Genomic DNA, 27,837 nt, shown 5'->3' on the forward strand with positions numbered 1-27,837 from the left:
ACACAAGTCTTGATAAGGCTCCTTTTGTTGCAGAATGATAATTGAGTTCAAGGTAAGGCTTGAAATAATGCTTTCGACTTATTCCCAAGTTTGGTCAGAAAGTTTCCCCCACCCCCTCTTAAAGCAGCTCTGTGAATGGTTTTTCCTGAAGTTCAGGTCAGGTGTACACATCAGAGTTAGTTCATTCAGCAGAGAAGATAATAATATAAATTCTAACTTCATTAAGGCAGGGGTGGATTTAACCACCTTATGTACTTCTTCCGTGGTAGGACCTGGAGAATAAGTGAACAGCTGGAACAGAAACCTGAGAAACAGGAGAACTTGGTGTTACGTTTGAGTTTATTGGGAGATGTTGTAAGGGAACCTTTTAGATTTATTGGTATAGGTGTAGCCTACTATATCATAAATAAATACATATGCAAGTCCAATTAGAGTATGTGTAAACATGCCAAAACATTGTTATTTCCAGTGAAAACATTGACTTGAAGACTGTCAAAGAGGAAGGTGATATTCTGTTTGAAGACCTTCAGAATAACGTGGATGAGAAGATGGGTGAAGGTGAGATGGAAAGGGAGGAAGAGGAGGATTATGACGACGATGATGACTGGGACTACGATGATGGATTTGGAAAACTGGTCAGGTGCTCAGCCTCAGGTGGAGGGAGTAACCTGCAGGTATCTGATGAACCATCCTGTACATCTTTGCATTGTTTGCTTATGTCTTCTTTTTTTTTTTTTTTTGCGGTACACGGGCCTCTCCCTGTTGTGGCCTCTCCCGTTGTGGAGCACAGGCTCCGGACGCGCAGGCTCAGCGGCCATGGCTCACGGGCCCAGCCGCTCCGCGGCACGTGGGATCTTCCCGGACTGGGGCACGAACCCGTGCTCCCTGCATCAGCAGGCGGACTCTCAACCACTGTACCACCAGGGAAGCCCTATGTCTTCTTTTTTAAAAGGCCTTTTTGTGGTTCTAGAATTGAGTAACTGAAAGGTTTTCACCAGGTTATATTGCACCATAGCCCTAGCCTTTACTGGTTTTCATTCTTCATCCTTTCCATATTTCTGATAATGATGTACATTTGTTCTATAATCAGTAAATTTAAAAAGTTATTTAAATTGTCATAAGATAATGAACCTAAAAATCTGCCTGGGAAAAGACACAAAAAGGCAGATTACTACAAATGGTTAGGAAACAGAGAAAAAGTTCAGCTTAATTAGTAATTAAAGAAAAGCAGAGAGTATGTAGAGATTTTTTTCTTTCACTTATGAACTGACAGAGACACAAAATATGTAATTGATGGTCAAATAAATGGGTACAGTTATTTGGAGGATAAATTGGTGCGTGATAAAAGCTTAATAGAATAAGTGCTTTGACTCAGCAGTTCTTCTAGGAGGGTCCCAAGACTTAGTTACAAGAATGATCCTGGATTGTTGTTTCTGGCAGAGGAATGTTGGAAACGACCTTGATTCGTCGTTTCCAGTGGGACTGGTTCACGCAGCGAGATATTATGTAGCCATAAAGTCTGTTGCCATGGAAAACTGTCTTAATGACATGGAGAAATGTTCCCGATCTGCCATCTTCTACCAAGTGCAGAATGCAGGTTACCAAGCCGCATAGAGCCTGCCCCTCAAACTGCAAGGACTAAGTGTTGGGAGTGTGCAGAACCAGAGGGTCCAGACGGTGCATCTTCCTGGAACATAAAGGTTCCTGGAGCATGAAGATAGGGAGTGGGGGGAAGCAGAACTATTTCTTTGAAAATTAAAACAGCTATATCGTGGCCTAGAATGCATACGTTCTTGAATAACCAAAGAAATTTCACACTTACATGCGGTATTGCTTTGGCAACTCCTTCACTGATTCATTGGTGAGACTGAGCAATTTCAACATAGAGTGGAATTTCTTTTAATAAAGCTAGGGGGAAAAATATATATGCTTAAATGTTAACTGTTAATCTTTGGGCACTGGGCTTATAGGTAATTAAAAATTTACCTGTGGTTTCTACTGTGAACATGTATTATTTTAAGTTATATTTAATAGAAAACAATTTTTAAGTTCCCTGTAAATAAGAAACTACTCAGCCTCCAAGTTCACGCTTAGATACCAGGATTGAATCAGTCCTTGTGACAGGCCCCTTTTTTTTTTTTTGTGGTACACGGGCCTCTCACTGTTGTGGCCTCTCCCGTTGCGGAGCACAGGCTCCGGACGCGCAGGTTCAGCGGCCATGGCTCACGGGCCCAGCCGCTCCGCGGCATGTGGGATCTTCCCGGACCGGGGCACGAACCCGTATCCCCTGCATCGGCAGGCGGACTCTCAACCACTGCGCCACCAGGGAAGCCCAATGACAGGCCCTTTTAATCTCTGTTCTCTTATTTACAGGTTCTGGATATTGTCTCCCCTCTCTTCCCTTTTTTTCCCATTACTTCAGTTTGTGCATTGCACCAGTCTAAGTGCTAAGCCTTGTACTTAATCTTTCCCTCTCTTGAGACACTAAGCCCAAAATGAAATTCCTGGAACCAGTTTAACGTTGGTCTTAGCTCTTTATTATACACTTGGGGGTAAATGAACATTCTCACATTTTAAATCTAGAAACCAGTCAAATTAGAAAAATGCGTTTAATTTTAATTTGTTATTTATAATAATGAAAAATATGTTGTAGAGAGGTTAGAAACAAAAGCAAAAATGCAGATTATATAGACTTTATTTTAGCCAGTGACTTTGTCCTATTTCAAATGCCTTTTTTAAAAAAATAATTTTTTTTATTTACTTTATTTATTTTTGGCTGCATTGGGTCTTCGTTGCTACACGCGGTCTTTTCTCTAGTTGCGGCGAGCGGGGGCTACTCTTCGTTGTGGTGTGCGGGCTTATTTCTGTGGCTTCTCATTGCAGAGCACGGGCTCTAGGCGCACGGACTTCAGTGGTTGTGGCTCGTAGGCTCTAGAGCGCAGGCTCAGTAGTTGTGGCGCACAGGCTGAGTTGCTCCGCGGCATGTGGGATCTTCCTGGACCAGGGCTCGAACCCTTGTCTCTCCTGCGTTGGCAGGTGGATTCTTAACCACTGTGCCACCAGGGAAACCCTCAAATGCCTTTTTAAAAAACTTCTTGGGCAAATTTGATTGATCCTTCCCTTCCCTTATGGTACTCCCCTAAGTATTGATACTTTAATAGTTAACTATGGGACTTCCTTGGTGGTGCAGTGGTTAAGAATCCATCTGCCAATGCAGGGGATCTGGGTTTGATCCCTGGTCAGGGAAGATCCCACATGCCCATGCGCCACAACTACTGAGCCTGTGCTCTAGAACCCACAACTACTGAGCTCACGTGCCACAACTACTGAAGCCTGCGTGCCTAGAGCCTGTGCTCCGCAACAAGAGAAGCCACCACAATGAGTCCACGCACTGCAACGAAGAGTAGCCCTGCTCACCGCAACTAGAGAAAGCCGCCATGCAGCAACAAAGACCCAACGCAGCCATAAATTAATTAACTAATTAATACTAAGGGAGAAAACGTTATGAACCTTAGGCTTGTACTTATAATTAGAGCTTTAGTCTGTGGAACTCATTTCTTCCAGGCAAATCGACAGACTCCCAGTTACAATTCAGCCAAAATGTCTACTCCATCAGACAAGGTCTTACGGAAATTTGAGAATAAAATTAATCTAGGTGAGTTTTTAAGATACATTTCCTCACTGGGCTATGAGAAAATTCTTCAAAAACCACAAAGTGTTATAAAATTTTATTAGATTAGGCAATGGATATATTGTGTTACTGACTAAATACCAATGCTTAGAGAAAATTAAAAACTTAGTCATTTAAAAACATGGCTTCCAGGAAAGACTAACTTATACATTTTTAGTTGTGTTTTCTCTCCTGTTGTAGAAATACGAAGTTACAGATACCCATTCAAGTTATTGTCTGTTTTGTATTAGATTTTGTAGTAAGATTATCTCGTAGTAGGATGTTGAAAACACTAGGTATAATTACGTTTTGTTTTACTTGAAACTTTTTGTGTGGCGTTAATCATTTAGTGAGAGCTATTGAAAGCAAGGAATCAGAATGTGGATTTGAAGCCACTTGGGAAATGCAGGGTCATCTTTCTCTCGTAGACGCTGACTATTACAGACCTGGTACAGCATCTCTCATATCTCATCTTGCCTATCATAGGCCCGTAATTTGAAATGAAACTGACATTTTTAGAATTAACTTGGAATACAGGCAGTTATATTATCTATGTTAGTCATACAAAACATTAAAAAATGTCTGAAATTCAACGTACGCAGGTAAAGTAGTTTTGAGAGATTTCTGGATCTAGATTTTTATGGCTCAGAAATGACGGCTGTGGTGATGAAAGTGACAACTCTTGATAGTAAGGAAGCACAGCTTAGCGCTTGCCCTTAAAAACATTAAACACTTTTTTCATTACTACAATAGATACTATGTATAATAAAATATTTAGAAAATGGAGAAGGCGGAAAGTATGCTAGTCAGAAACTTTTGTCTTACATGTTGTTTATGTTGTGGGGTTTTTTGTTTTTTTTAGAAAAACTAAACGTTACTGATTCTGTCATAAACAAAGTCACGGGAAAGTTTAGACAAAAGGAAGCAGATATGTAAGTAATATTTCAAGTATATAAAATAAATAAATAAATAAAACAAAACCTGGCTGGTAGGAACTAATTCTAGACAAAGTAGTAGCATCTTTGTCATAATTCTTTTGCAAAGGATGTTCCTTTGTGTACCTGAACCAATTCTTTTTTTTTATTTTTTTAAGTTTAAATGAGGGTATCCTATGCCTTTGTAGGTTGAAAATATTAAATGAGTTTTCTTAAGAAATCTGTGCTAAAACTATAATCTTGTGGAATTCACAAATGTGCTCTCAGGAGGGGAACAGTATTTGTACGTTACAGTTTGAACTAGAATGTTAGAGTATAAAAATGTTCCCTTTTTAGAACTAATTAAGAATTGTTCCCTTCCATGGAATATTTTTTAAAACGTAAGGGCAGATTTAAAACTAAATAGTGATACAACAGAGAACGGTTTTCATTTACAACTCTGTTCCCAAAGCCAAATGTTTAAGATCTGGCTAACCTCCTATTGCTCATGGCTGTAAGGCGTTAACAATATATTATAGAAAGTGACACTAAGATCATATAAATGGCAGTGTTAGAACTGAACTTAAAAACCAGTTTTCTTCTAGTTTATTGTTATGCCCAAGGGATACCAGCTTTTTGAGAAACAGCATTTCCTATTTCATTCAAGTGTCTGTTTGAATCTTTGTTAATAGTTTAGGTTAGTCTGTGAATTGAGTCACTTAGTGTGAGCCGAAGCCATCAGAGCCTGCGTTTTAATGCAGTAACTGTCCTGAAATGATAAAAACTTGTGTCTTTGTAGAAAAGGACTCTGAAGAGAAAGCCTTGTATATGACTTTAATTCTATACTAATAGAATCATTAAAGGTCTAAGGACAGTAGTTACAGACTTGATGTTTTCTTTTTTCTGACATGGTTCGCTTTATCCCACTGCTCTACTTATTTAATGCTTCTGAAACATGGATGGCGTTTTTTTTTTCTTACTGCAGATACGCTCCTTTTGCCCTAGGGAACGGAATTGCTTATTAAGGGGAAATGAAGTTTCACAAAGTGATGAAGCTATGATGAGGTCGTGAAGCGTGTTATTGAAGGAACTACCTGCTTAGGAATTTCATGGAACGATGTACATTTAGAAACTTTTGGGTTTGGCTTCTCTGAATTTTGAATGTCACTTCTGTTTTTTTGGTTCTGCCTTAGGTATCGCATCAAAGATAAGTCGGACAGAGCAACTGTAGAACAGGTACAGTTGAAATGTGTTGCAAGCTCTTATTTTAAAGTAGCATTTCTTCTGTCTTTGAGTTGTAATTTGCTTTCATCCTTCTTGCTTAATGCTAATGTCACCTAGAACTGCTTCTATGTAAAATTGCTCCTTGTTTGAGATTAGAGAGCTACATTTTGCTTTATTTCTAATAGGACTATTCATAGATAAATTAGAATCATGCCCCCCTTCTGTGGTCCTATGAAGCCACCACGCATGCTTTCATCTTCTGGGGGGAAGCAGAATTGACTATAAGACCAGAAATCTTTTCTTTTGTCCTAAACAAGGTCTGCAGGGATTTTGTGAGCCTTTCCAGGTGGTGAGTCAGGTATCACCCACAAAGCGTGTGTATGTGAGAGAGAGGGGGGTAGACAGATAATGCCTTCACATTTTCAATTAGAATCCCTTACTTGGTTTAGAAGTTACGCTTGTTTTATTCTTTATTCATGAATGGGGAAAAATCAGCCCCTGATTTTCCCACATGTAGAGGGTTGTAACTGGGTATTAGGATTGGCCCAGATTTTGGTTGTGAAGAGAGTGATAAAAGAGGTCAGAACGTTGCTTCTGCTGCCTACCACGCTCCCCGACCCGTACATATATGCACAAACACGTTTCGAATAGTAGCCTCTTCGCCCTACAGGTTCTTGGTTTAAGACACAAGCACGCATTCTCTCCACCTCCATCCCAAGGGAGTCACACCCAACCTGAGCTCCAACCCATTTGTGCAAATGAGGAATTCCACCCTCAGTCTGGCAGGAGCAGGTCAGGTCTGGGATCTGTGTCTTTGTTTTCCTCTGATTTAGTTATTTTGTGTATTTTGTGTCTGAGAACGAAGTGTGGTCCAACTCAGAGAGATGAGGCAGCTTTCATTTTCAAAGACCCTGAAATCCTTTTTCTCTTGGGAAATTAATTTTGAACAAGAGCGTATATCTTGAGTCTTAAACTGTCTTTTAAAAATCTATATTTGTAAGTTGACTTGCCTCTCCTGTGTCTCTTCCCCTATTTTGTTTTTAGCTATTTGGGCCTCTCGCCTGGCTCCCCCGCGATCTTGCAGAAGCCCAGGTCTCTGCACAGATTTCCCGCTCACCCAGCTTACTTGCCCTCTGTCTACCCGCGCGCAGAGGAGCAGCGGCAGTTACTGCCTCTTTACGCACTTTCCTTTCATTCTGCTCCAGTTGCCGTGGTTGTAGTTTGCTGTTAGTCCTCCAGTCTTACAAGGTTGTTTTGTTTCTGTTAACCTTAGGTTTCTTGTGCGTCCACAGCCACCTCGTTGAAGGGTAGGCCCTGAACTATAGTTAGTTCGGGCCACTTTCACTGTCCCCTGCCTGGAGCTGGAGGGCTGTCTGCACCCTGGGAATTGCATGTAAATGTGCAGCTGCCTTAGTTTCCTGTGTGAACAGCTTCAGGCTTTAAATTCGTTGCCTTCCATTTGTTAAAGAGAATTTGAGGGTCCTTTGTACTCAAGATTGACTGCTCTGACTTTGAAGGAGAGCCTTTCCCTGATCTACTCATCTCTAGCAGGGGTCTGCGAACTCTTTCTTTAAAGGGCTAAATAATAAATACTTTAGGCATTGTGGACTACAATTTTTTTAATAATATATATATATTTTTTACTTATTTATTTTTGGCTGCGTTGGGTCTTCGTTGCTGCGCGTGGGCTTTCTCTAGTTGCGGTGCGCAGGGACCACTTTTCATTGCAGGGGCTTCTCTTTGTTGTGGAGCACAGGCTCCAGGCGCCAGGGCTTCAGTAGCTGTGGCACGCGGGCTCAGTAGTTGTGGCTCCCGGGTTTAGATGTGGGATCTTCCCAGACCAGGGCTTGAACTGTGTCCCCTGCATTGGTAAGCAGATTCTTAACCACTGTGTCACCAGGGAAGTCCCTTTAATAAATATTTTTAAAATTAAAAACCATTTTCAGCTTTCAGGCTATAGAAAAACAGGCTGTGGCTGATTTGACTTGTGAACTGTAGGATGCTGGTTGCCGCTTTAAAGCTTCTTATCCAGTGCAGCCGCCATGGAGCTTGTGTGGTGCGGCTAGCATGACTTGCAATGTGCTGAGATGCACACGCACACCAGGTTTTGAAGGGTTTGTGTAAAAAACAGAGTGTTAACTCTCTTCCTAATAACTTTTTATATTGATGACATATTGAAATGATAATGTTTCAGATGTATTGAGTTAGATAAAATCTATTCAGATTAATTTAACCTGTTTCCCGACGACTGGAAAAGACAATTTCCTCTGGTTTGATTGTATTTCTGTTAGCTAACATTGGTCTAGAGTCAGTTTCAGCTTCTCTTGGACTTGGTAGCCTTTGATTGCATGACTGAATGAACTTGCTGGCTTCTTGTCTCTGGTTCCTTTGGTCTCACCTCACATTTCATTCACTAAAAACGAGAGTGAACAAAAGCACCGCAATAGTGACTCTTCTTTAGTCGAGCAGGATTGCATAGTGCCTTTGCTCTTCAGTCTCTTGTCTAGCGCTTCAGTGAGAAATATTTGGTACTCTCTGACCTTTGTATTTCTCGCGTTTCTTTTTAGGTGTTGGATCCCAGAACACGAATGATATTGTTCAAGATGCTGATGAGAGGAATCATATCAGAGATCAACGGCTGCATTAGCACAGGAAAAGAGGTGAGCAATTCTTGGGATGCCTGATGCGTCCATGTTAGTTTTCTGATTTCAGATACCAGGTGAAACTAGGGCACTTAGTAAATAAATCGTGCCTTTAAAAAGAAAAGAAAAAACAAAAACCCCATATACAAGCCAGGATAGTTTAATTAGCGCCATTTCTTAAAAATGGCTTCATTACTTGCTATATAAAAGAGATAACTAATAAGGACCTGCTGTACAGCACAGGGAACTCTACTCAATACTCTGTAATGGCCTATATGGGAAAGGAATCTAAAAAAGAGTGGATATATGTATAACTGAATCAATTTGCTGTACAGTAGAAACTAACACAACATTGTAAATCAACTATATTCCAATAAAAATTTTTTTTAAATGGCTTTATTAATGTTTATGGCCGGGTAGGAAGTTGTGCATGTAAGGACTTTGGCCCTGGGTCATGGAGTCCATCCAGGTGTGCCCAGCAGTGAGTTCAGATGGTCAGACGGTTACTGCTGGGACAGGGGGTCATGGTCTAGTTTCTGTTAGCCAAGAAATGTCCTTCTCATTGTTTTCTTTATATATGGCATGCTGCTTTTCTATTAGCAACTCATTCTGTGGGAAGCAGTTCTCAGTAAAATTCACTTTATAAATCATGAGATGTAAGAATGTCTTCAGATATTTTCCACGTACTTGAAATACAAAAATGTTTGAAACCACTTCTCACGTGTATGTATGTATGTATGTGTATATTTATTTATTTAATTTGAAGACCTATTTTTTCAATTAATTTATTTTTTATTGAAGTATAGTTGATTTTCAGTGTTGTCCTAGTTTCAGGTGTACAGCAGAGTGATTCAGTTATATATATACACATACACACACATATATTTATATATATTTTTATATTTATACTTTTTCAGTTTCTTTTCCCATATAGGGTATTAAAAATATCGAGTAGAGTTCCCTGTGCTCTACAGTAGGTCCTTGTTGGTTATCTGTGTTATATATAGTAGTGTGTATCTGTTAATCCCAAATTCCTAATTTATCCCCCTCTTCCCCACCTTTCCCCTTCGGTAACCGTAAGTTTGTTTTCTGTGTCTGTCTCACGTGTGTTTAAATTGGCCTTTACTATACATGTAAGTTGGAGGTATACTTACTGTACCTTTTGGTGTGATGTTTTATATTTTAATTCACATATTCAAAAGAGGATGGTGTTCCTTATGCACAGAATTTCAGTTCACTTGACTTTTTTTTTTTTTAACCTTTGAGGATAGACTCAGATAGATTGCAAAAGTAAAATGCTACGTATAGTTACTTAACACAAACTTAAGTTTCTTTGTTTTTGACTCAAAATAGGCTAATGTATATCACGCTCGCACAGCAAACGGAGAGAGCAGAGCAATCAAAATTTATAAAACTTCTATTTTGGTGTTCAAAGACCGGGATAAGTATGTCAGTGGGGAATTCAGGTGAGCGCAGGGTTCTTTTTTTTCTTCCCCAGGTGACTTGATTTCTGTATCCTAAAAATAAAAACTAGAATAATGGAATGATTGAAATAGCAAATATCTTTCTCATTCAAGGTTTCGTCATGGCTACTGTAAAGGCAACCCCAGAAAAATGGTGAAAACGTGGGCAGAAAAGGAAATGAGGAACTTAATCAGGTGACTGCCCGGGGTGTGTGTGTCTGTGCTGTGTCTGCATGTCAGCCTCAGAGCTTTCCTCCCAGCAGCTCCTGGTGTGGTTCTGTCCAAAGATAGGGTCTCGCAGAGCTCCGTTAGATCTGCAGAGGTGAGCAGAGGAAACGCATTTCCAAGCGAATAGGAGCTACCTTCTCTCTCCTGTTTTACGAACCCATTACAGGAGAATTGTGCCCCGACTTACATTTATTCTGCAAGGCTGGGTCACGTGAAAAGCCTTGGGAGCCGTGTGAAAAGGTTTAGAATTTATACTGAGGATGATAAAGAGCCGTTACAGGATTTGAAGCAGGGAAGTGACACAATCAGGTGGTGAGAATAACGTGTCATTTTTTTTTATAGGTGTTGGAGTTTTAGGCAATTTTGTTAGGCCCTAAGCTCTTTATCGTAGTTTCCTCTTCTTCAGTCCCATTTTGGACACATTTCTGTATTCTTTGTTTGCATTGGCACCTTTGTATCAAGTAAAGGCAACTGAGATCAAGTTTCCTCAATTGAAGTTTTAAATTGGAAGGTTTTTTTCTCCCTTTCAAATATCTTTTACCTTTTATATATGCTATACATAGGTGCCATACGCTGGATATTGTAGCAGTATTCAGCAAAGGTCACTTGTTTTGGAAGTCCTTCTGAAATCTCCTTATGCTCAGTTTGCGACTGGCTATGAGTTCACTATTTTTATTCATCATTGTTGACACTGATCAACTCAAAAGATAATTGCAGACGTATCTGCTGTATTTCATCGGTTCTGAGGCGCCCGTTTCTTCACAGTTTGACATCTCTGGCATCGAACTATGCCATGGAGGCTATGGGATGTCCTAGTTGAATTGCTGGTGTTTTGCCATCCTTGGTGACGCGTAACGGTGCCGCTTAAAATCACGGGAGGCCTGGGTGCTGTTTCCTCACGGCACTGCTAGTCTTGTGCACTGCAGCTGTTGTAAGTTGTTTTAGATTAGGTGCTTTAGATGACTTGTTTCAGCTTTTCGTTTATCTGTTTTCATATCACAGGCTAAACACAGCAGAGATCCCGTGCCCAGAACCTATCCTGCTGCGAAGTCATGTTCTCGTCATGAGTTTCATTGGCAAAGACGACATGTGAGTGTGTAGCAGGCCTAATAATTACACGCCCAGAACTGTATTTTTAAGTGCTTTGAATTATCCAACATGTGAATATTTCCCATTTAAATAGCTCCTTGCGTCTTGTAATATTTTTAATGAATCTTTCCCACTCTATTAGTGCATAGAGTCACTAATTTGTTCTACTGTTTTTAAGTCCCAAAATGCTTCAGAATAACAAAGCTCACCTTGTTTTTTGGGGAATGTCTCATACAGTCAGCTGGAAAAGCATCTGTTTGTGGACAGCTTTTTATTGATAGAACCGTATCTCTGGAGCGAAGCACATTGTTCAGTGATGATTGGTAGAAGAAAAGAACGGGTAACAATGTTAGGAAGCAGGAAATCTTGTTCTGGGTCCGTTTATCTGAGTTCACTTTATTTTTGTTCAAGGCCAGCGCCGCTCTTGAAAAACGTCCAGTTATCAGAATCCAAGGCTCGGGAGTTGTATGTGCAGGTGATCGAGTACATGAGGAGAATGTACCAGGACGCCAGGCTCGTGCACGCGGATCTCAGTGAATTCAACATGCTGTGAGTGTGTGGCCCACGCGCACCTCCCAGCAGTCACCTCGTGTCCTTTGGGGAAATGAACTAAATCCCCGTCCAAGGAGTCCTGCTAAATTCCCCAGTTGTAGAGTTGGCTTCCACAGGGTCACAGGATAGGATGTGTTCCCTGCCTTTGGTGGCCTTAGTCACAGAATTGACCACTCTGATCGTTAGCAGAGCTAAAGGACTTGGGAAATTTTCTCAGTTTTCATCTCTTGTTAGTCAAAGTGGCTCTTCTTACCCACCTCATTCATTTTATTAGTTATTTCCATTGCTACTAAAGTAGAAATGTTTAAACGAGAGTGTGGGCGAGCCGTGGTGCGCCCTAGCCCCGCGTGCCCGGCCCTCATGCCAGCCTGGAGGCAGCGTGCAGCTCACCCCCGGCGCACCTGGCCCGCAGGTACCAGGGCGGAGGCGTGTGCATCATTGACGTTTCTCAGTCCGTGGAGCATGACCACCCGCACGCCTTGGAGTTCTTGAGGAAGGACTGCGCCAACGTCAACGGTGAGGACACTGGGATTGTCTCCCAACTTGTTTGCGCCGGTGCTTTTCACTCTGGTAAACCGTTGATAGAGAATCTTGGCACTAAATCGTTTGCTGCAGTGATACTGACACCAGTGTGGGTCATGGGGTATTTTTATCTCTTTGTTTTTCTATGAAGGGGTTGGATTAACAACCTCTTCCCTCGCAAAGCTCTCACGAATGTCTTCCCGTGACAGGTTTCTTTCTGAAGCACGGGGTCGCCGTGATGACTGTGCGAGAGCTCTTTGAATTCGTCACGGATCCATCAGTTACACACGAGAACGTGGACGCGTATCTGGCAAAGGTGAGGTGGGGCCAGGATGGGAGGAACAGACAAAAGCGGTAGTGATTGCACTTCTGAGGGACTCAGGGCTATTAGGCATGACTTTTATTCATCATGACAGCTTCCAGAGACTGTCTCCTGATTTCACAGATGGGGAATCAAGCTGTAGTAAAAAGCCGATGGTAAAGCCAGGTTTCTTGACTTTAACCATCAGCAAGATACACAGGCTGTCAACTTTGTGAATGTATAGTAAGAAACCTGTTAGCTTTGGGTCATTAATTCCTTTCCCTTGTTTCTCAGAGGCCTTTTTGCATCACAGAACTTTTAAAATTGTGGTAAAATATACACAGCATAAAATTTACCATTTTAACCATTTTTAAGTGTGTGGTTCAGTGGCATTAAGTACACTGTTGTGTGTCCATTACCACCATCCATCCATGGAACTTTTTGCATCTTGTAAAACAAATTCTGTCCCCGTTAAACACTGACTCGCAGTCCCTCCCCTTCCCAAGCCCCTTCTGCTTTATGTGTACGACACCTACTCTAGGTACCTCGTATAAGTGGAATCATACGGTATTTGTCTTTTTTTGGCTGACTTATTTCACTGAGCGTAATGCCCTGAAGGTTCATCCGTGGTGTAGCATGACGCCGCATTTCCTTCCTTTTGAAGGTTGAATAATCTTCCATTGTGTGTATAGACCACATTTTGTTTATCTGTTCATCCCTTGATGTGTACTTGGGTTGCGTCCACATTTTGGCTGTTGTGAATAACGCTGCTGTGAACATGGGTGTGCAAATATCTCTTCAAGACCCTGCTTTCAGTTCTTTTGGGTGTATACCTGCAAGGGGGATTGCTGGGTAATATGGTCATTCTACTTTTAGTTTTTGAGGAACCGCCACACCGTTTTCCCTAGTGGCTGCACCATTTTACACTGTCACCAGCAGGCTGCCTGGGTTCCAGTTTCTCCACGTTCTTACATCCTCACCAACACTTGTTATTTTCTGGTTTTATTTTTTGTTTTGTTTTTTGAGTAGCTGATGGGTGGGAGGTGGGGTCTTGCAATTTTGATTGACATTTTCCTAATGATTAGTGATGTTGAGCATCTTTTCATGTGCTTGTTGGCCATTTGTATGTCTTTGGAGAAATGTCTATTCAGGTCTGCCCATTTTTTAATTAGATTGGTTTTTTTGTTGTTGAATTATAGAAGTTCTTTACATATTTAGGAGATTATTAACCCCTTGTCTGATATATGATTTGCAGATGTTTTTTGCCGTTCCATGGGCTGCCTTTTCACTCTGTTGACCACACCCTGGGATGCACAGAGGTTTTTAGTTTTGATGTCCAGCTTATCTGTTTTTGCTTTTGTTGCCTCTCAATCGTAGAATACTGAACACATGGCCCCTGAACAGGTGTTCAGGTTCTTCCCACCTTTTCACACTCTCCCCTTTCCCTGGAACGCCTTCCCATTTCTACCTTTGCTCGTCTTGCTCTGCCTAGGGAACTTCAAAGCTCAATTCAGAAAGCTCTCGAGGAGAAATCAGGCAGAGCTCATTGTTTCCATAGGTATATTTTCTATATTATCTAACTCTGTAACGGACGTAGTCACACTGTATCCTTCTTATCACATGAAGTTCTTTTTAATTTTGTCACCCTCTGCTAGGCTGTGAACTCCTAAGGGACAAGATTTTACTCTGTATCACTGGTAGCTACTCAGTACCTGGCACAGAGGAAATAATCACGTTAATTGAATAAGTAAATATCACATCACTTTTATTCTTAAACTCTTTTTTTTTAAACATAACTTTCTTTTTATATAATTTTTAAAAATTTATTTATTATTTATTTACTATTTTATTTTTGACTGTGTTGGGTCTTCGTTTCTGTGCGAGGGCTTTCTCTAGTTGCGGCAAGCGAGGGCCACTCTTCATCGCGATGCGCAGGCCTCTCACCACCGCGGCCTCGAGCATAGGCTCCAGACACGCAGGCTCAGTAGTTGTGGCTCACAGGCCTAGTTGCTCCACGGCATGTGGGATCTTCCCAGACCAGGGCTCGAACCCGTGTCCCCTGCATTGGCAGGCAGATTCTCAACCACTGCGCCACCAGGGAAGCCCCCTTCTTAAACTCTTTAGCACTAATTTTAATGTGTGAACTTAAAAAACTCTAGTACCACTGTTGTTTGCTTTCCTGTGTGTATTCTAAATAGGTTAGAGAACAAATCTTAAGTTTTACAAGCCAAGAGAATCTATAGAATCTTTGTCACCTTCTTAGTGTCAGTCATCGTTTGCTCAAAGAGCTTTCTTTGGGGCTCTGTCGTGCGGCGGCGTTAGAGCCGTGGACTCAAGGTGAGCGGACCCTCCCGCTCCTCTGTGATCCCCTTCGTGGACAGCTCAAGAATTGAGGAAGGGTTCTTTCTTTCGGTGTCAGTTTTCCTTTAATAAATATTTTTGTTAATCGTTTAAAAATTAGTCAAAACAGTATTACTCTTGAGGAAGAGTCTAGGGATGCCCTGAGGCTAGACGAGTTTGATTTATACTGTTAACCTCTGGGTTCGATGACAGCCTTTTTGGTGAGTTCTACCATGGAGAGCTAACCTGTACCACTGGAGGATACGCAGGGTGAAGGGCTGTACCCAGAGAGGCTAGAACAGCTTTCCACTAAAATTGGGGAATGGATGTGGGTTGAATGTAAAGGAAAGTGATTTTTGTTTTCTTTCCAAGGCCATGGAAATAGCATCTCAAAGGACCAAGGAGGAAAGGTCCAGCCAAGATCATGTGGATGAAGAGGTAAGATGTATCATCTGTTTACTGACTTAGGAAACACTTGTGTCTTGAGGTCTTTTTTTTTATATTGCTGGGGCATGATCTTAATTTTAATAGATAAGCAGTTTTTTTAAATGATGATATTTCATTGAGACATAACACGTTACACGATTCAGCTGCACGAGCTTGTGTAACTTACATCCCATTACATCCTTCCACTCAGTGACCTGTTAGCCCCTCGTCCTGCGTGGAGAACATTTTTACAGAACCCCTTGGAGGACGTGATTCAAGAAGGAAGAGCCTGTTTTAGTTTGCTAATGTGAATTTTTTTTTTTTTTTTTTTCCCCCCGGTACGCGGGCCTCTCACTGCTGTGGCCTCTCCCGCTGTGGAGCACAGGCTCCGGACGCGCAGGCTCAGCGGCCATGGCCCACGGGCCCAGCCGCTCCGCGGCATGTGGGATCTTCCCTGACCGGGGCACGAACCCGCGTCCCCTGCATCGGCAGGCGGACTCTCAACCACTGCGCCACCAGGGAAGCCCGCTAATGGGAATTTTGAAGTGATTTAAATGTTGCTTTCAGTAACACTGTAGATTTTAAAGACTCGTGTTTGGTAAAAAGGAAGACTTTTTTAAAATCTTGGGAGTCAGTATATTTTTTTGTGAAGGTGATCCATAGTAGGCTTTTACAAAATAACAGTAATTCTCACCGCTGTCGTGTGTGGTGTGATGGGTGAGTATAAGATACCCCGTACACGTCAGCTGTGGCGCAGGGTAGACGATGCTCGCGTGAAAGAGCCCCTTCCTCTGTTAGGCACAGCCAGGGGGCGCTTGCTCACGGCAGCTCCTTTCTCTCCCATCAGAAAGGCTCCATGGAATACAGACGAGGGGAGAGAAGGGTTATTCTGAGGGTAACCGTATATCAGAGCTGAGGGTGACGATGGTGATGAGTTCCTCTGGGACCTGATGGGGTGAGGACGCTGAGTGCGCGGGAGAAGCACGTGAATGAGTCTCCATTGTACTTTCCCTCTGCGTCCGTTAGGTGTTTAAGCGAGCTTACATCCCTAGAACCTTGAATGAAGTGAAGAACTATGAGAGGGATGTGGATATAATGATGAAACTGAAGGAAGAGGACATGGCCATGAACGCCCAGCAGGACAACGTGAGTCGCTGGTTTGTCTTCAGCAAGTCAGCTCGCCGCGGAAGCTGCCGGCCCAGACCCGCCGTCTTGAGTGTCGGCCTCTACGCCTGTGCGACGGCTCACTCCCTTCACATTAGCAAACCCTCTGCGCACACTGCTTGTAAAGGGGATCAATCCCCTGGTCTTTGTGAAAGGAAAGGACACACTTGAATGAGTCCAACAGACTATAATTGCAGGAAAAGGAAGATTTGTATAGAAGTCTAGGCTATAAATGGTTATTATACTAGCTCCACTAACATATGTGTTTCAGAGTCTGGAAAATTTTTTTCTGCTTAAGGGCCAGATAGTAAATATTTAAGGCTTCGCAGGCCAAGAAGCAAGACTGAGGCTATTATGTGGGTTGTTATATAACAAGAGAGAAAAAACGTCCCCCAAAGTTTTGATGAAATTAAAAATACTTTAATAATAATTGAAAACACACAACTTTTCATGATACAGGTCTACTAATGAGAGAAGAATAGAGTTATTTGGGGGAGAGGAGAAAACATTACATTTAGCTGAGATTCAGAGTTAGGGCTTTCTATCATCAAATTGATTGCAACTGTTTATCCTTAAAAACCACCAGGCCGCAGGTCAGATTTGGCCTGTGGGCCAGAGTCTGCTGACGCCTGCTGTGCCTGTGGGTGAGAACCACACCCATGCTACACACTCTCTGTGTCCCATGAGATAAATGTTAGGCACCTTTTTATAATCACACAAGGTATCGTTTAGACCACAGTGTTCTTTCTTAGTATTGCAGTGTACTTCCGTGTCCAGTTTTATGTTGATTCTTGTTTTTTTCTTTTTGGTTTCAAGATTCTATACCAAACTGTCACGGGACTGAAGAAGGATTTGTCAGGAGTTCAGAAGGTATGCAGAACATGTGTTACTGTTCATTTACTTGAAAACTCTTTCAAAGGATATAAAATTTCATGTCAGGTGTTATTGAATTAACAGTGGCGTAATGTTACTAGTACAGATGCTTTCAAAGTCCATGGGCATTTTCAGCAATGCCCTTTTTATGTTCATTCTTCTTAACCATGAAACTGAAATGTGGAAACGCGTGGTTTATTCTTCATTCTGCCCCTGAATTGCTCTGTTATTGTAGCTGAGGCATCGATTCTTTTTGTATCCTGTTCTTCATTTGTGAAGTTATTAACGAATAACCATGTGCTTGTTGATGTTTCTACAACCAGCTTAAAGCAACAGTGAGACCTGGTCTCATCCCAGCACACAGGCTGTTGAAGGGCTAGTCATGCTGTCTCACAGTACAGATTCCTGTAGTGTTTTTTTCTTAAACTCACTTTGTTTTGTCTTACATTTTCAAACGGCAGGATTTGATTCTTATTTAAGCAATAATAAAGGTAGTTCGTACTTCTTTTAATATTCTTTTTTTTAAAAAAAATAGTCGATTGATTGATTGATTTGGCCGCGTCAGGTCTTAGTTGCAGCATGTGGGGTCTTTTGTTGTGGCGTGGGCTCCAGGGAGTGTGGGCTCTGTAGTCTGCAGCATGTGGGCTCTCTAGTTGAGGCACGTGAACTCAGCAGTTGTGGCGCGCGGGCTTAGTTGCTCCGCGGCATGTGTGATCTTAGTTCCCCGACCAGGGATTGAACCCACGTCCCCTGCATTGGAAGGCGGATTCTTAATCACTGGGCCACCAGGGAAGTCCCACTTCTTTTAATATTCTTAATGCAAGGCTTGAATATGAAGGATCACGGTTTACATTCTGAAAATTGAGTGTGTTTTTTCTGTGGGAAGAATTGGACTGGGAGAATTCTGGGTTTTATGCAGCAGGTGTGATGGGGTAGGTGTGCTTTGAATTCTAGAGCAGGAAGATTGTGCTATAACTGGCTGGAAAGCCTTTCTGTACAATCGCCTTTTAAAGATCTGTTTTTTTCATTATGAAAAGAAAACCTCGTGGTTTTAAAAATGCTTCCTCCTGCTTTAAAAACTGCTCAATTTGGACTTCTCCGGTGGCGCAGTGGTTAAGAATCCGCCTGCCAATTCAGGGGACATGGGTTCGAGCCCTGGTCCGCGAAGATCCCACATGCCACGGAGCAGCTAAGCCCGTGCACCACAACTACTGAGCCTGCGCTCTAGAGCCCGCGAGCCACAACTACTGAGCCCACACGCCACAACTACTGAAGCCTCTGCGCCTAGAGCCTGTGCTGTACAACAAGAGCAGCCAGCGCAATAAGAAGTCCGTGCACCGCGACAAAGACCCAACGTGGCCAAAAATTTAATTAATTAATTATTTAAAAAATTGCTAGATTTCAGAGGAAAAATGAATGTTTCTCTTGTTTAAATATTGTGTTCCCTCTTGATTGGATTAACAAGTGTTAAATGAAATTTAATTGGTAGGAAATCCACTGTGAAGTTATCCAAGTAACTTCACTTTTCACTTCTATGTGTATTTTCGCCTCTTTCCAAATCCCGGCTCGACCCTCCTGATTTCCTGCAGGAAGTGGAGCGGTCCTGTTGTTGATCTAGGTCACCCAGTGAAGCCCCAGTCCCTGTGTTTGGGTACGTCCTTGAGCCGTCCGGGAACGGCTCCTTGAGGCGTCCTCCCTGACGTTGATTCCATTGTTTTGATGTTTCAATACAGGATGTTATTTTTCAAAGTCTGTCTGTAAGGCTGAAATCTGATTTTTGGCCTTAACACATTTAATACCAATAGATAACTGACTGGTTTAGAATAACATGGTCCTCTGATATCTTCAAGGTCCCTGCACTCCTAGAAAATCAAATTAAGGAAAGTCAAGTTAAGGAAAAGACGTGTTCTGATTCAGAAGATGCCAGAAGCTCTCAGTGTTCTGACACAGACTCTGAAGACCAGGGAGACAACGCCTGCTCCAGAAAGCCCACCGCTGACCTTGAAGTTGATAAAAAGGTTAGCCACAAACTTAGATTCCCTTGTTTGTCGGTACGACAGCACAGCCCCTCAAGGCTCTCTGCTCAGATATCTGGATCATAGTTGCTGAACACATTGGTCAGTAAGTCCCTCCACCTGACGTTTTAGTTCCCAAGCATGAACTTTGCTTTTGGTGGTAACATCAGCTAGAGATTGGGCTTCTACTAAGAGCTCCTTGGGCACTGCCTAGAGAGAGGGCACACTAGTTTCAGTGCATTGATGAAAAGTGATTGTCATGCACTTGAAGAACAAATTCCACTCCTGGCCGTGGACATAAGAGATGCTACTGATGAAACAATCCGTGATGGCTAACTGTTACTCTTTAGTCTTAGCCTGATCCTTTAAACCTTATAGAGTGAGGGTTCCAAGACTTCTGAGAGACATACCCAACTCCCTAGCACACGTTCTCTTTGGCTATCTTCAAATTTCTATTAAGGAATCTTAAAGATAATTTTCATCCCAAATTCTACCACGAAACCATTATCATTTTCAATTTTTTTTCTGTGATGCTCACTTTTTATCTTTTTACATGTATTTTAAAATTTAGTTCTGGGGCTTCCCTGGTGGCACAGTGGTTAAGAATCCGCCTGCGCCAATGCAGGGGACACGGGTTCGAGCCCTGGTCCGCGAAGATCCCACATGCTGCAGAGCAGCTAAGCCCGTGCGCCACAACTACTGAGCCTGTGCTCTAGAGTCCACGTGCCACAGCTCCTGGAGCCCACGCACCTAGAGCCCGTGCTCTGCAACAAGAGAAGCCACTGCAGTGAGAAGCCCGCACACCGCAATGAAGAGTAGCCCCCGCTCACCACAGCTGGAGAAAGCCCGCACGCAGCAACAAAGACCCAACACAGCCAAAAATAAATTAATTAATTAATTAATTTGTTAAAAAAATTTAGTTGTAATAATATGAATACTCAGAATGAATTAAATTTGCAAATATTTTTACTTTTTGTTTTTGTTTTTACAGGAAAGAAAAAAGATGGTCAAGGAAGCCCAGAGAGAGAAAAGAAAAAACAAAGTTCCTAAACATGTGAAAAAAAGAAAGGAGAAGACAGCCAAGACGAAAAGGGGCAAATAGAACCAGAACTGTATGATATACAGTGATTTCCCATCACCTGCTCTCTGAGCTGCATCTGGAGGATGGGTTATTGATTTTAACTGAATGGTTATTACTGCAGTGTCCTCGTGGACGGATTCACGTGTTTTCATGTAATTATGTAAAAAGCTCTAAGCTCTAGTGTCTAGGTCTAGTCCCTAGCTCTTTATGGTATTGACAGAGGACTGTTGAAGCTACTATTTTAATGAAGAACTTTATACAATTTTACTTTTGTATATATTTTCTCCTGCAGTTTGGTTTTTGAAGCATCGTAACTGTTTAAATGTATTGAGCAGTTACGTAAAGGCACTTTGGACAAACTTGGGCAAATTGTTTTTGCTTTGTTTGTAACGTGCCAAAGACCCATCTGAAATCATTTGATTATAAGGCCACGGTTTCTATAAAAGGGGGTTTCACTGATTTAGAGAATTCAGTTGTTGATATAATCGTTCATCACAACTTTGTTCTGTGTGTATTGATGATTATTTACAATAAGTTACTCTTCATCTTTCATATTCTTTTTTGAGCTAGGACCTCCTAGTTTATAAGCTATTTCACATTCAACTATGAGGTCTGTTCATTCATTCATCAAATATTTGAGTATTTTAGGTGCGAGGGATACAGCAGTAAATCAAAAGCAATTTCCATAGATAAACCTAGTTTCCCTTAAACCGAAGCTTGCACCTGCTTGTTTGAGAGTCAGTGGGTTATTGAGGGAGGGGCGGGCCTACTGGATAAAGCAGACAAAAGTTACTACCTTCAGCTGGTTTGCGTTTTAATAGGAAGACGAGGCATTAAACAAAATAAGTAAAAAATAGTCTATCAGCAGGTAATATATTCCGGGGGAGGGGAAGAAATAATGTAGAGAAGAGAATGCCTGGGGCGGTGGGAGAGTGCAGGTTTAAAACAGGCCACGCTGAGAGGCCATATTTGGGCAAATACTTGAAGGATGTGAGTCATGTGCATATCGGGAGAGAAGAGCATTCCAGGCAAAGCAAACAGCAAGTGCAAAGGCCCCGAGGCGGAAGTGTGTCTGAAATGTTCCAGAAACAGGGAGCTAGAGCATCATAACCATGGGGGGGAAGTAGCAGCTTAGATCAGGTGGTGGTATGTGCCTGGAAGGTTTTGAGCAGAGGAATGGTGTAATCTGACTTCTGTTTTGAAAGGGTCGCGATCCCTGTGGCTTCCAGGGAAAATGGACTAGGAGATGGGTGGGGATGGGCAGGTGGCTGGGTATGTACTGTGGTACCCACGCGACAGGTGACGGAGGCTCGGTCCAGGATGGTAGCAGTAGACATGGAGAGAAGCGGTTGGATTCTAGGTAAAGCAGGCATGGTGAACTGGATGTGCTGTGAGAAATGCCGATTTTAGTCCTTGACTCAAAGGCAATTTCCATAGATAAACCTAGTTTCCCTTAAACTGAAGCTTGCACCTGCTTGTTTGAGAATCTGTGGGTTATTGAAGGGGTGGCAGGGTCAATTGAGCTTTTAAAGTTTTAAGTCAAATTTATTACGTTCATAATAGCCTCTCTTCCTGACTTGAAACAAGTTCAAAATATGAAGTATAATTTCAGTGAAACACAATTGTATGTCCTGTAAAATATTCTACAGTTACCACAACCAAAGAGAAAACGAAAAAGGAGGCTGAGCAATCCAGTACACCCTGGGGGATTCATCTTCAGGACCCCCCGGTTCTCTCATGGGTTGGGTCTTACCTCCAGCCAGGCGTGTTTGAATCAGGTGGTCGGGCTCCGCAGTGCCATCTTTGGTGAATCGAATGCAATCACTAGGCTTGGATTCAGTTTCTCTGGGCAAAAGTGGTGTCGGTAGGACGGACACTCATTACCTGCTGCCGGGAGGAAGTGGCTTGTGACGTGCCGGGATTTGGGACTGGGGGGGATTCTGATTTGAGGAGCCTTTTTCTGGCAGCTTGCTCATGTGGCTGTTTCCCCGTCTGGATTCTGGGCTGTAGCTGTGGCTGAGTGGGAACCACTGGTAGCATTCTTGCCAAACTGGTCTGAAACCGTTTCCCTTGTTTGTTTCTTGCCAGGAGGTCTGGAGGAAGGAGCCTCTTTGTAGGCAAACTTAACAGGGCTACTTTCTGGCTTTAACTGCAATAGAATTTTGAGCACTTGACAGGTTTTAGTGTCCCTGGATTATTGGTTGTGCAGTGACTTTCCATTTGGAGAGATGAGCTTTGGGGTCTCTTGATCCAAAGGCTGGGACATCATTTTGTCGGTTGTTGATGTATCTGGTTTTCTGTCCTATTTCGTTGATTTTCTAATCCCTTCAAAAATGCAGGTGTTTCTGAAAGTTTACTGTGAGGAATCTGGTTGATTTCGTTGAAGCACAAAATCACAGCTATTTCCTCTGCGGCTCTACGTATTCTTCCTTTGATGAAGCAGTTTAGGAACAGAACTTTCCCTGGCCCAGGAGCTCCAGCATTTGAGCCTGGCCTCGGAGTGAAGAGGTGGGCACAGTGGCAGCTGGCTGCCTAGGTCTGATCAAATGCGAATCCACGTTTGGGGCTGACATCACTTTTTCTTTAGCTTTCTCTACTCCTTGATGAAGATGGACTCAATCGGTTGAAGAACTTTGTAGTTTGGTACTAAGACTTGTTGGAGAAGAGCTCTCCTTTTCATGGGTTTCTGCTGAATTCTGTGCAAGCAGCTTGTTTCTTGGTTGCAGGCCTATCCTGTTTTGTGGCTATGATGTCATTCACCTTTTGGCTCAAAATGAAGAGATGAAGATGTTCTTCTAGAAGCTGGTAAAAATTCCCTTGAAGGACATCTCAAATGCCATGGGCTCTGAATGTTGACATTTCTAAAAATCCTTTTGGTTTTCAAGAGCTTGACAGATTTTCTAATTCTTAGTTGTTTATACACATATAAGTAAAGACCAGGAACATTCATTCAGAGCTTGACTTTGACTTCTGGGGTTTACTTTTTGATGATGAAAGGGTCGCATGAATCAGCAGGTATGGTCTGCTGGTATGGTCAAGGTATGTATGGTCTCCTGTGAAGATTTCCTGTGACCACATCAAATGGCTAAGATTTTCAACCTTTGGTGATCATAAAACAAGAGCTCTCCATGTTCTGTCTCTTGAATTGGATTAGGTTATTACATTCCTAATCCATTTTGGTTGGAGTTCTGTTTTGTTTTGTTTGTTTGTTTTGCAGTACACGGGCCTCTCACTGTTGCGGCCTCTCCCGTTGCGGAGCACGGGCTCCGGACGCGCAGGCTCAGCGGCCATGGCTCACGGGCCCAGCCGCTCTGCGGCATGTGGGATCCTCCCGGACCGGGGCACGAACCCGTGTCCCTTGCATCGGCAGGTGGACTCTCAACCACTGCGCCCCCAGGGAAGCCCTTGGTTGGGGTTTTTAACTTCCATATTCTTTGGGTTTGTGTTACCTTGGACATCAGGGCTTTTATTAGTGCTCCAGGGGAAATCATAGTGTTGTGTCTGAAATCATTTAAGCTAGTTTCCGAAGGAAAAGGTATCTTTCTTGGGTCTGTGTTCTCCAGAGATCTTAGTCACGGTTGGTGGTGCTGTGGGAACCTCTGGGCTTGAACTTAGAGAATGAAGACTTGAACTCGCGAATTTTTGCTTTTTGGCTTTCCTTCATTTTCTTTGTCACTCCACATCCTGCTTTGACTGCTGGCAGGCCGCGGTCGTGAGGAGGTGGCCCTCGTACCGCCTGGAATAGCCACACACCCACAAAATCCTTTCTCTCTCCTTTTTTCCCAGAATGGCAAGGGCATCATCCGTGTGTGAGCACAGCTATTTCTAGCTCTCTGAGAGCTTTCTACCCCTCTTATCAACGCACCTTAATAATTTTAAGGCCGAGCAACTTAATCATCTCGGGGTGAAATTTTAACCTTTACACATTTTCTGCATAGCTGCCTTGGAGTCCTAAGCTTGTCAGTGAAAAAGTGGTGGGTCCTTGGGGTCCCAGCGCAGCAGCTGGAGAGGCGGGCAGGCAGAGGATGGGCTGTTTAAAGTACGCATGTGCGTTGCCCTTGAGGGTAGCATCTGCGCTACAGCCGTGGGCGTGAGTGGCTGCATAGGGGAGCATCAGAGGTTTAGGTCAAGGAACTGAGGCCAGGGTTTTGGAAGGACCATCTGTGTTAGGACAGGGCCTAGTTTTAGAGTGTCAGTGAGTGACATGCCTGAATCTTCAGTGGGCTGGGAGAGAGGTGACGCGGACGCCTGTAATGTAGTGGGGAGGTGAGTGGTGTCGGACGACGTCAGTGCCCTCCGGAGAGCCAGGGTTTAAATGGGGCAAGGAGAGGGGAACCCTCAGAGAAGACGTTGAGGATGCGAGGCTTCTTGCTGGTGTCTGACCCCACGTGGGTTCCAGACGGCACTGGGGGGAGTGTTTCAGGATGGAGAAGAGTAGGAAAAGCCCCGTTGTGGGGTTGGATGCTTCTGGGTCTGAGGACCTGACCCCGTTAAGTAGGCAGATGCCACAAGCACGTGGAGATAAAGAGTAGTGCCTGCCTCGTGGAGTTACTGTGAAGGACACAGGAGAGCTACGGGGAGCTTGGCAAGGGCTGGATCAGGCTGGTGAACCTGGACTCCGTCATTCAAGATGGAACAGTCCGACCCCTCGGTGTTCCTGCAGTGATGTGAAAAGAGGTTCACAGAACCTAGAAAGTATCTTGCCTCCCCCCAGAAACGTTGAACCTCAACCCATGTGGCCGCCAGCTGTAATCAGCAGTTTACAAAGTATACAGCTCACAGGAACAGGATAAATGATGCTGGGAGAATATAGTCAACCGAATTCAGAATAAGGGGCAAAAAAAAGAAGAGGGAGAGCTATGATAAAGAGATCTAAGAGACATATTTCCCAATGCTGCGGATTTCACTTGGACCCTGATTAGATCAAACCCACTGTAAAAAGATGCAGTGTTTGGGGCTTTCTTTTTAGACAGATAGGGAAAACTAAAAATGGAGGAGGTGTTAGATGGTAGTAAGGGATTGTTCATTTTACTGGATGTGATAGCGGTGTTGTATTTAAAAGTGGTTCTCCCAGAGTATGGACTGAAGCCTTTATGGGTGAGATGGGTAGAAAGCCTGCGACTGTTTCAAAATTCTCCATCCTTGACCGACTCCTAAAGGAAAGTGGTGGATGAAGCAGAACGAGCAGGAGGTCAGTAGTTGCTAAAGCAGAGGAATGGCTGTGTAGGGATTTATTATACTGCTCTCTCTGTAACAATTTCTGTAAGAAAAGAAGGTGTTTTTTTTTTTTACTGAGTCAAAGTAAATATATTAAGTACTTAAAACAGGGCTTGTCACATAGTAGTTCTGTATTACACAAGTATCTATATTTTTATTTTACTCGTTATTCTTTTAAACTTTTTTTTTTTTTTTTGCGGTACGCGGGCCTCTCACTCCTGCGGCCTCTCCCGTTGCGGGGCACAGGCTCCGGACGCGCAGGCTCAGCGGCCATGGCTCACGGGCCCAGCCGCTCCGCGGCACGTGGGATCCTCCCGGACCGGGGCACGAACCCGTGTCCCCTGCATCGGCAGGCGGACTCTCAACCACTGCGCCACCAGGGAAGCCCATTATTCTTAAGTAACTTTTTTTGCCCAGGCATCAAGGTTTAATCATCTGGGCCAAAGAAGTAGGTCTAGGTAGAACTGTGGTGGCTTCTGGTACTGGCCCAGCTCGGCAATGTCACTTGAAATGTCACTTGAATGTGAAGGCAGTTTGAGAACTTGTATATTGAACAAATGCTGACAGAAGTTTTAGTGCTGCCAAGCCTGACCGTTGTTTTAACATATGTCACCTTCTCAGTGACCTGTCCTAACCACTCTGTCTGGATTTGCAGTCTGCCCCCTTATCTAAGGCCCCTACACACCTTATTACCTTCGCTTTGCATAGTTTTTCTAAAGCTCCTCTAACTAACTTACAGGTAGACCTCGTTTTATTGCGCTTCACAGGTAATTGCGGTTTTTACAAATTGAAGGTCTGTGGCAACCCTCTGTTGATCACGTCTGTCTGGGCCATTTTTCCAACAGCCTTTGCTCACTTTGTGACTCTGTGTTACATATTTTGATAGTTCTCAAAATCTCTGAAACCCTCCACCAGCAAAAAGATTACATCTCGCTGACAACTCAGATGATGGTTAACTTCTTTTAGCAATAAAGGATTGTTTAATCACTTTTTTTAGACACAATGCTATTGCACACTTATAGACTACAGTCTAGTGTAAACATCACTTTTTTATGCACTGGGAAACAAAAAATCCATGTGACTTGCTTTATTGCGCTACTCGCTTTATTTGGTGGTCTGTAGCCAAGCCCACGGTATGTCCCAGCTCTGCCTGTACTTACATGCTGAGTTTTCTCATACGTATTGTGTGTCTTCCCTCACCTCCCAACCTCTTCCTAGAATGTAAGCTCCACAGGGGCAGGGATTTTTATCTTTGTTCAGTCTTGTATCCCAGCACCTAGAATTGTGTCTAAAATACCATAAATGCTCAATAAATATTTAAGGGAATAATACGTTGTGTTTCTTAAAGGTGGAGCTGTGACATCAATTGGATACACACACCACCACCACCCCATGATGATAAAAATGAAGATTAGGGGTTGATGTGCATTGACTTGTGCCCTCTAGCCCTCCCTTCAGTGACCAGGGGCGCCCACTGTAAGGTGACCAATCTACGCCTGGGGGCTACAGCGCTGCCTCTGCACAGCCTTCTGTCCTCAGACCCTCGGCATCAGCGCAGCTCTCCAGCCAGTGGAACGGGTGCATTTTAAACTGGATTGTTGTCTTGACTTTGACCACGTGAGACCATTTGACTGTCATCCGAAGTGCTTGGGCAACAGTGCATTGACTGATGAGTTCTTCAATCCCAAATCACCATAACGTAGGAGAATGGGAGACCTGATAGGAGCCTAGCCTTATAGTCACGCATTTTCCCAACTCTTCCCAAATACGGACTGAAAGTTCTGAAAACAAGTTGATCTTAAGAGATGGTTCTGGTGGTGGTCTGTGAGAACTGTTCCAGATACAGATTTTTTTTTTTTTTTTTTTTGCGGTACGCGGGCCTCTCACTGTCGTGGCCTCTCCCGTTGCGGAGCACAGGCTCCGGACGCGCAGGCTCAGCGGCCATGGCTCACGGGCCCAGCCGCTCCGCGGCATGTGGGATCTTCCTGGACCGGGGCACGAACCCGTGTCCCCTGCATCGGCAGGCGGACTCTCAACCACTGCGCCACCAGGGAAGTCCCAACAGATGTATTTTTGATGTATTTGTGGGGGGAGGTGGGCTCCACTTCCTACTCCA

General features: G+C 43.3%; 1 protein-coding gene across 2 annotated transcripts in view; it reads left to right on the forward strand.

Moving 5' to 3' along the window:
• RIOK1 (RIO kinase 1) overlaps positions 1–27,607 on the forward strand; it is a 30,806-nt gene extending 3,199 nt beyond the window's left edge. The window contains exons 2-17 of one of the 2 annotated variants that reach the window (XM_060023685.2): positions 470–674; positions 3,565–3,655; positions 4,533–4,602; positions 5,778–5,820; positions 8,376–8,468; positions 9,804–9,916; positions 10,028–10,108; positions 11,144–11,230; positions 11,642–11,779; positions 12,195–12,298; positions 12,514–12,620; positions 15,318–15,383; positions 16,398–16,517; positions 17,352–17,405; positions 19,259–19,426; positions 20,415–27,607. In XM_060023685.2, coding sequence (XP_059879668.1) covers positions 470–674; positions 3,565–3,655; positions 4,533–4,602; positions 5,778–5,820; positions 8,376–8,468; positions 9,804–9,916; positions 10,028–10,108; positions 11,144–11,230; positions 11,642–11,779; positions 12,195–12,298; positions 12,514–12,620; positions 15,318–15,383; positions 16,398–16,517; positions 17,352–17,405; positions 19,259–19,426; positions 20,415–20,525 — 1,651 coding nt within the window. In that variant the 3' untranslated portion in view covers positions 20,526–27,607. The remainder of the gene's footprint in view (positions 1–469; positions 675–3,564; positions 3,656–4,532; positions 4,603–5,777; positions 5,821–8,375; positions 8,469–9,803; positions 9,917–10,027; positions 10,109–11,143; positions 11,231–11,641; positions 11,780–12,194; positions 12,299–12,513; positions 12,621–15,317; positions 15,384–16,397; positions 16,518–17,351; positions 17,406–19,258; positions 19,427–20,414) is intronic. The other variant, XM_060023686.2, reaches the window with a different exon arrangement.
• The last annotated feature ends 230 nt before the right edge of the window (positions 27,608–27,837 follow it).

The sequence above is a fragment of the Delphinus delphis genome, chromosome 10, assembly GCF_949987515.2.
Source record: "Delphinus delphis chromosome 10, mDelDel1.2, whole genome shotgun sequence".
Classification (NCBI taxonomy): domain Eukaryota; kingdom Metazoa; phylum Chordata; class Mammalia; order Artiodactyla; family Delphinidae; genus Delphinus; species Delphinus delphis.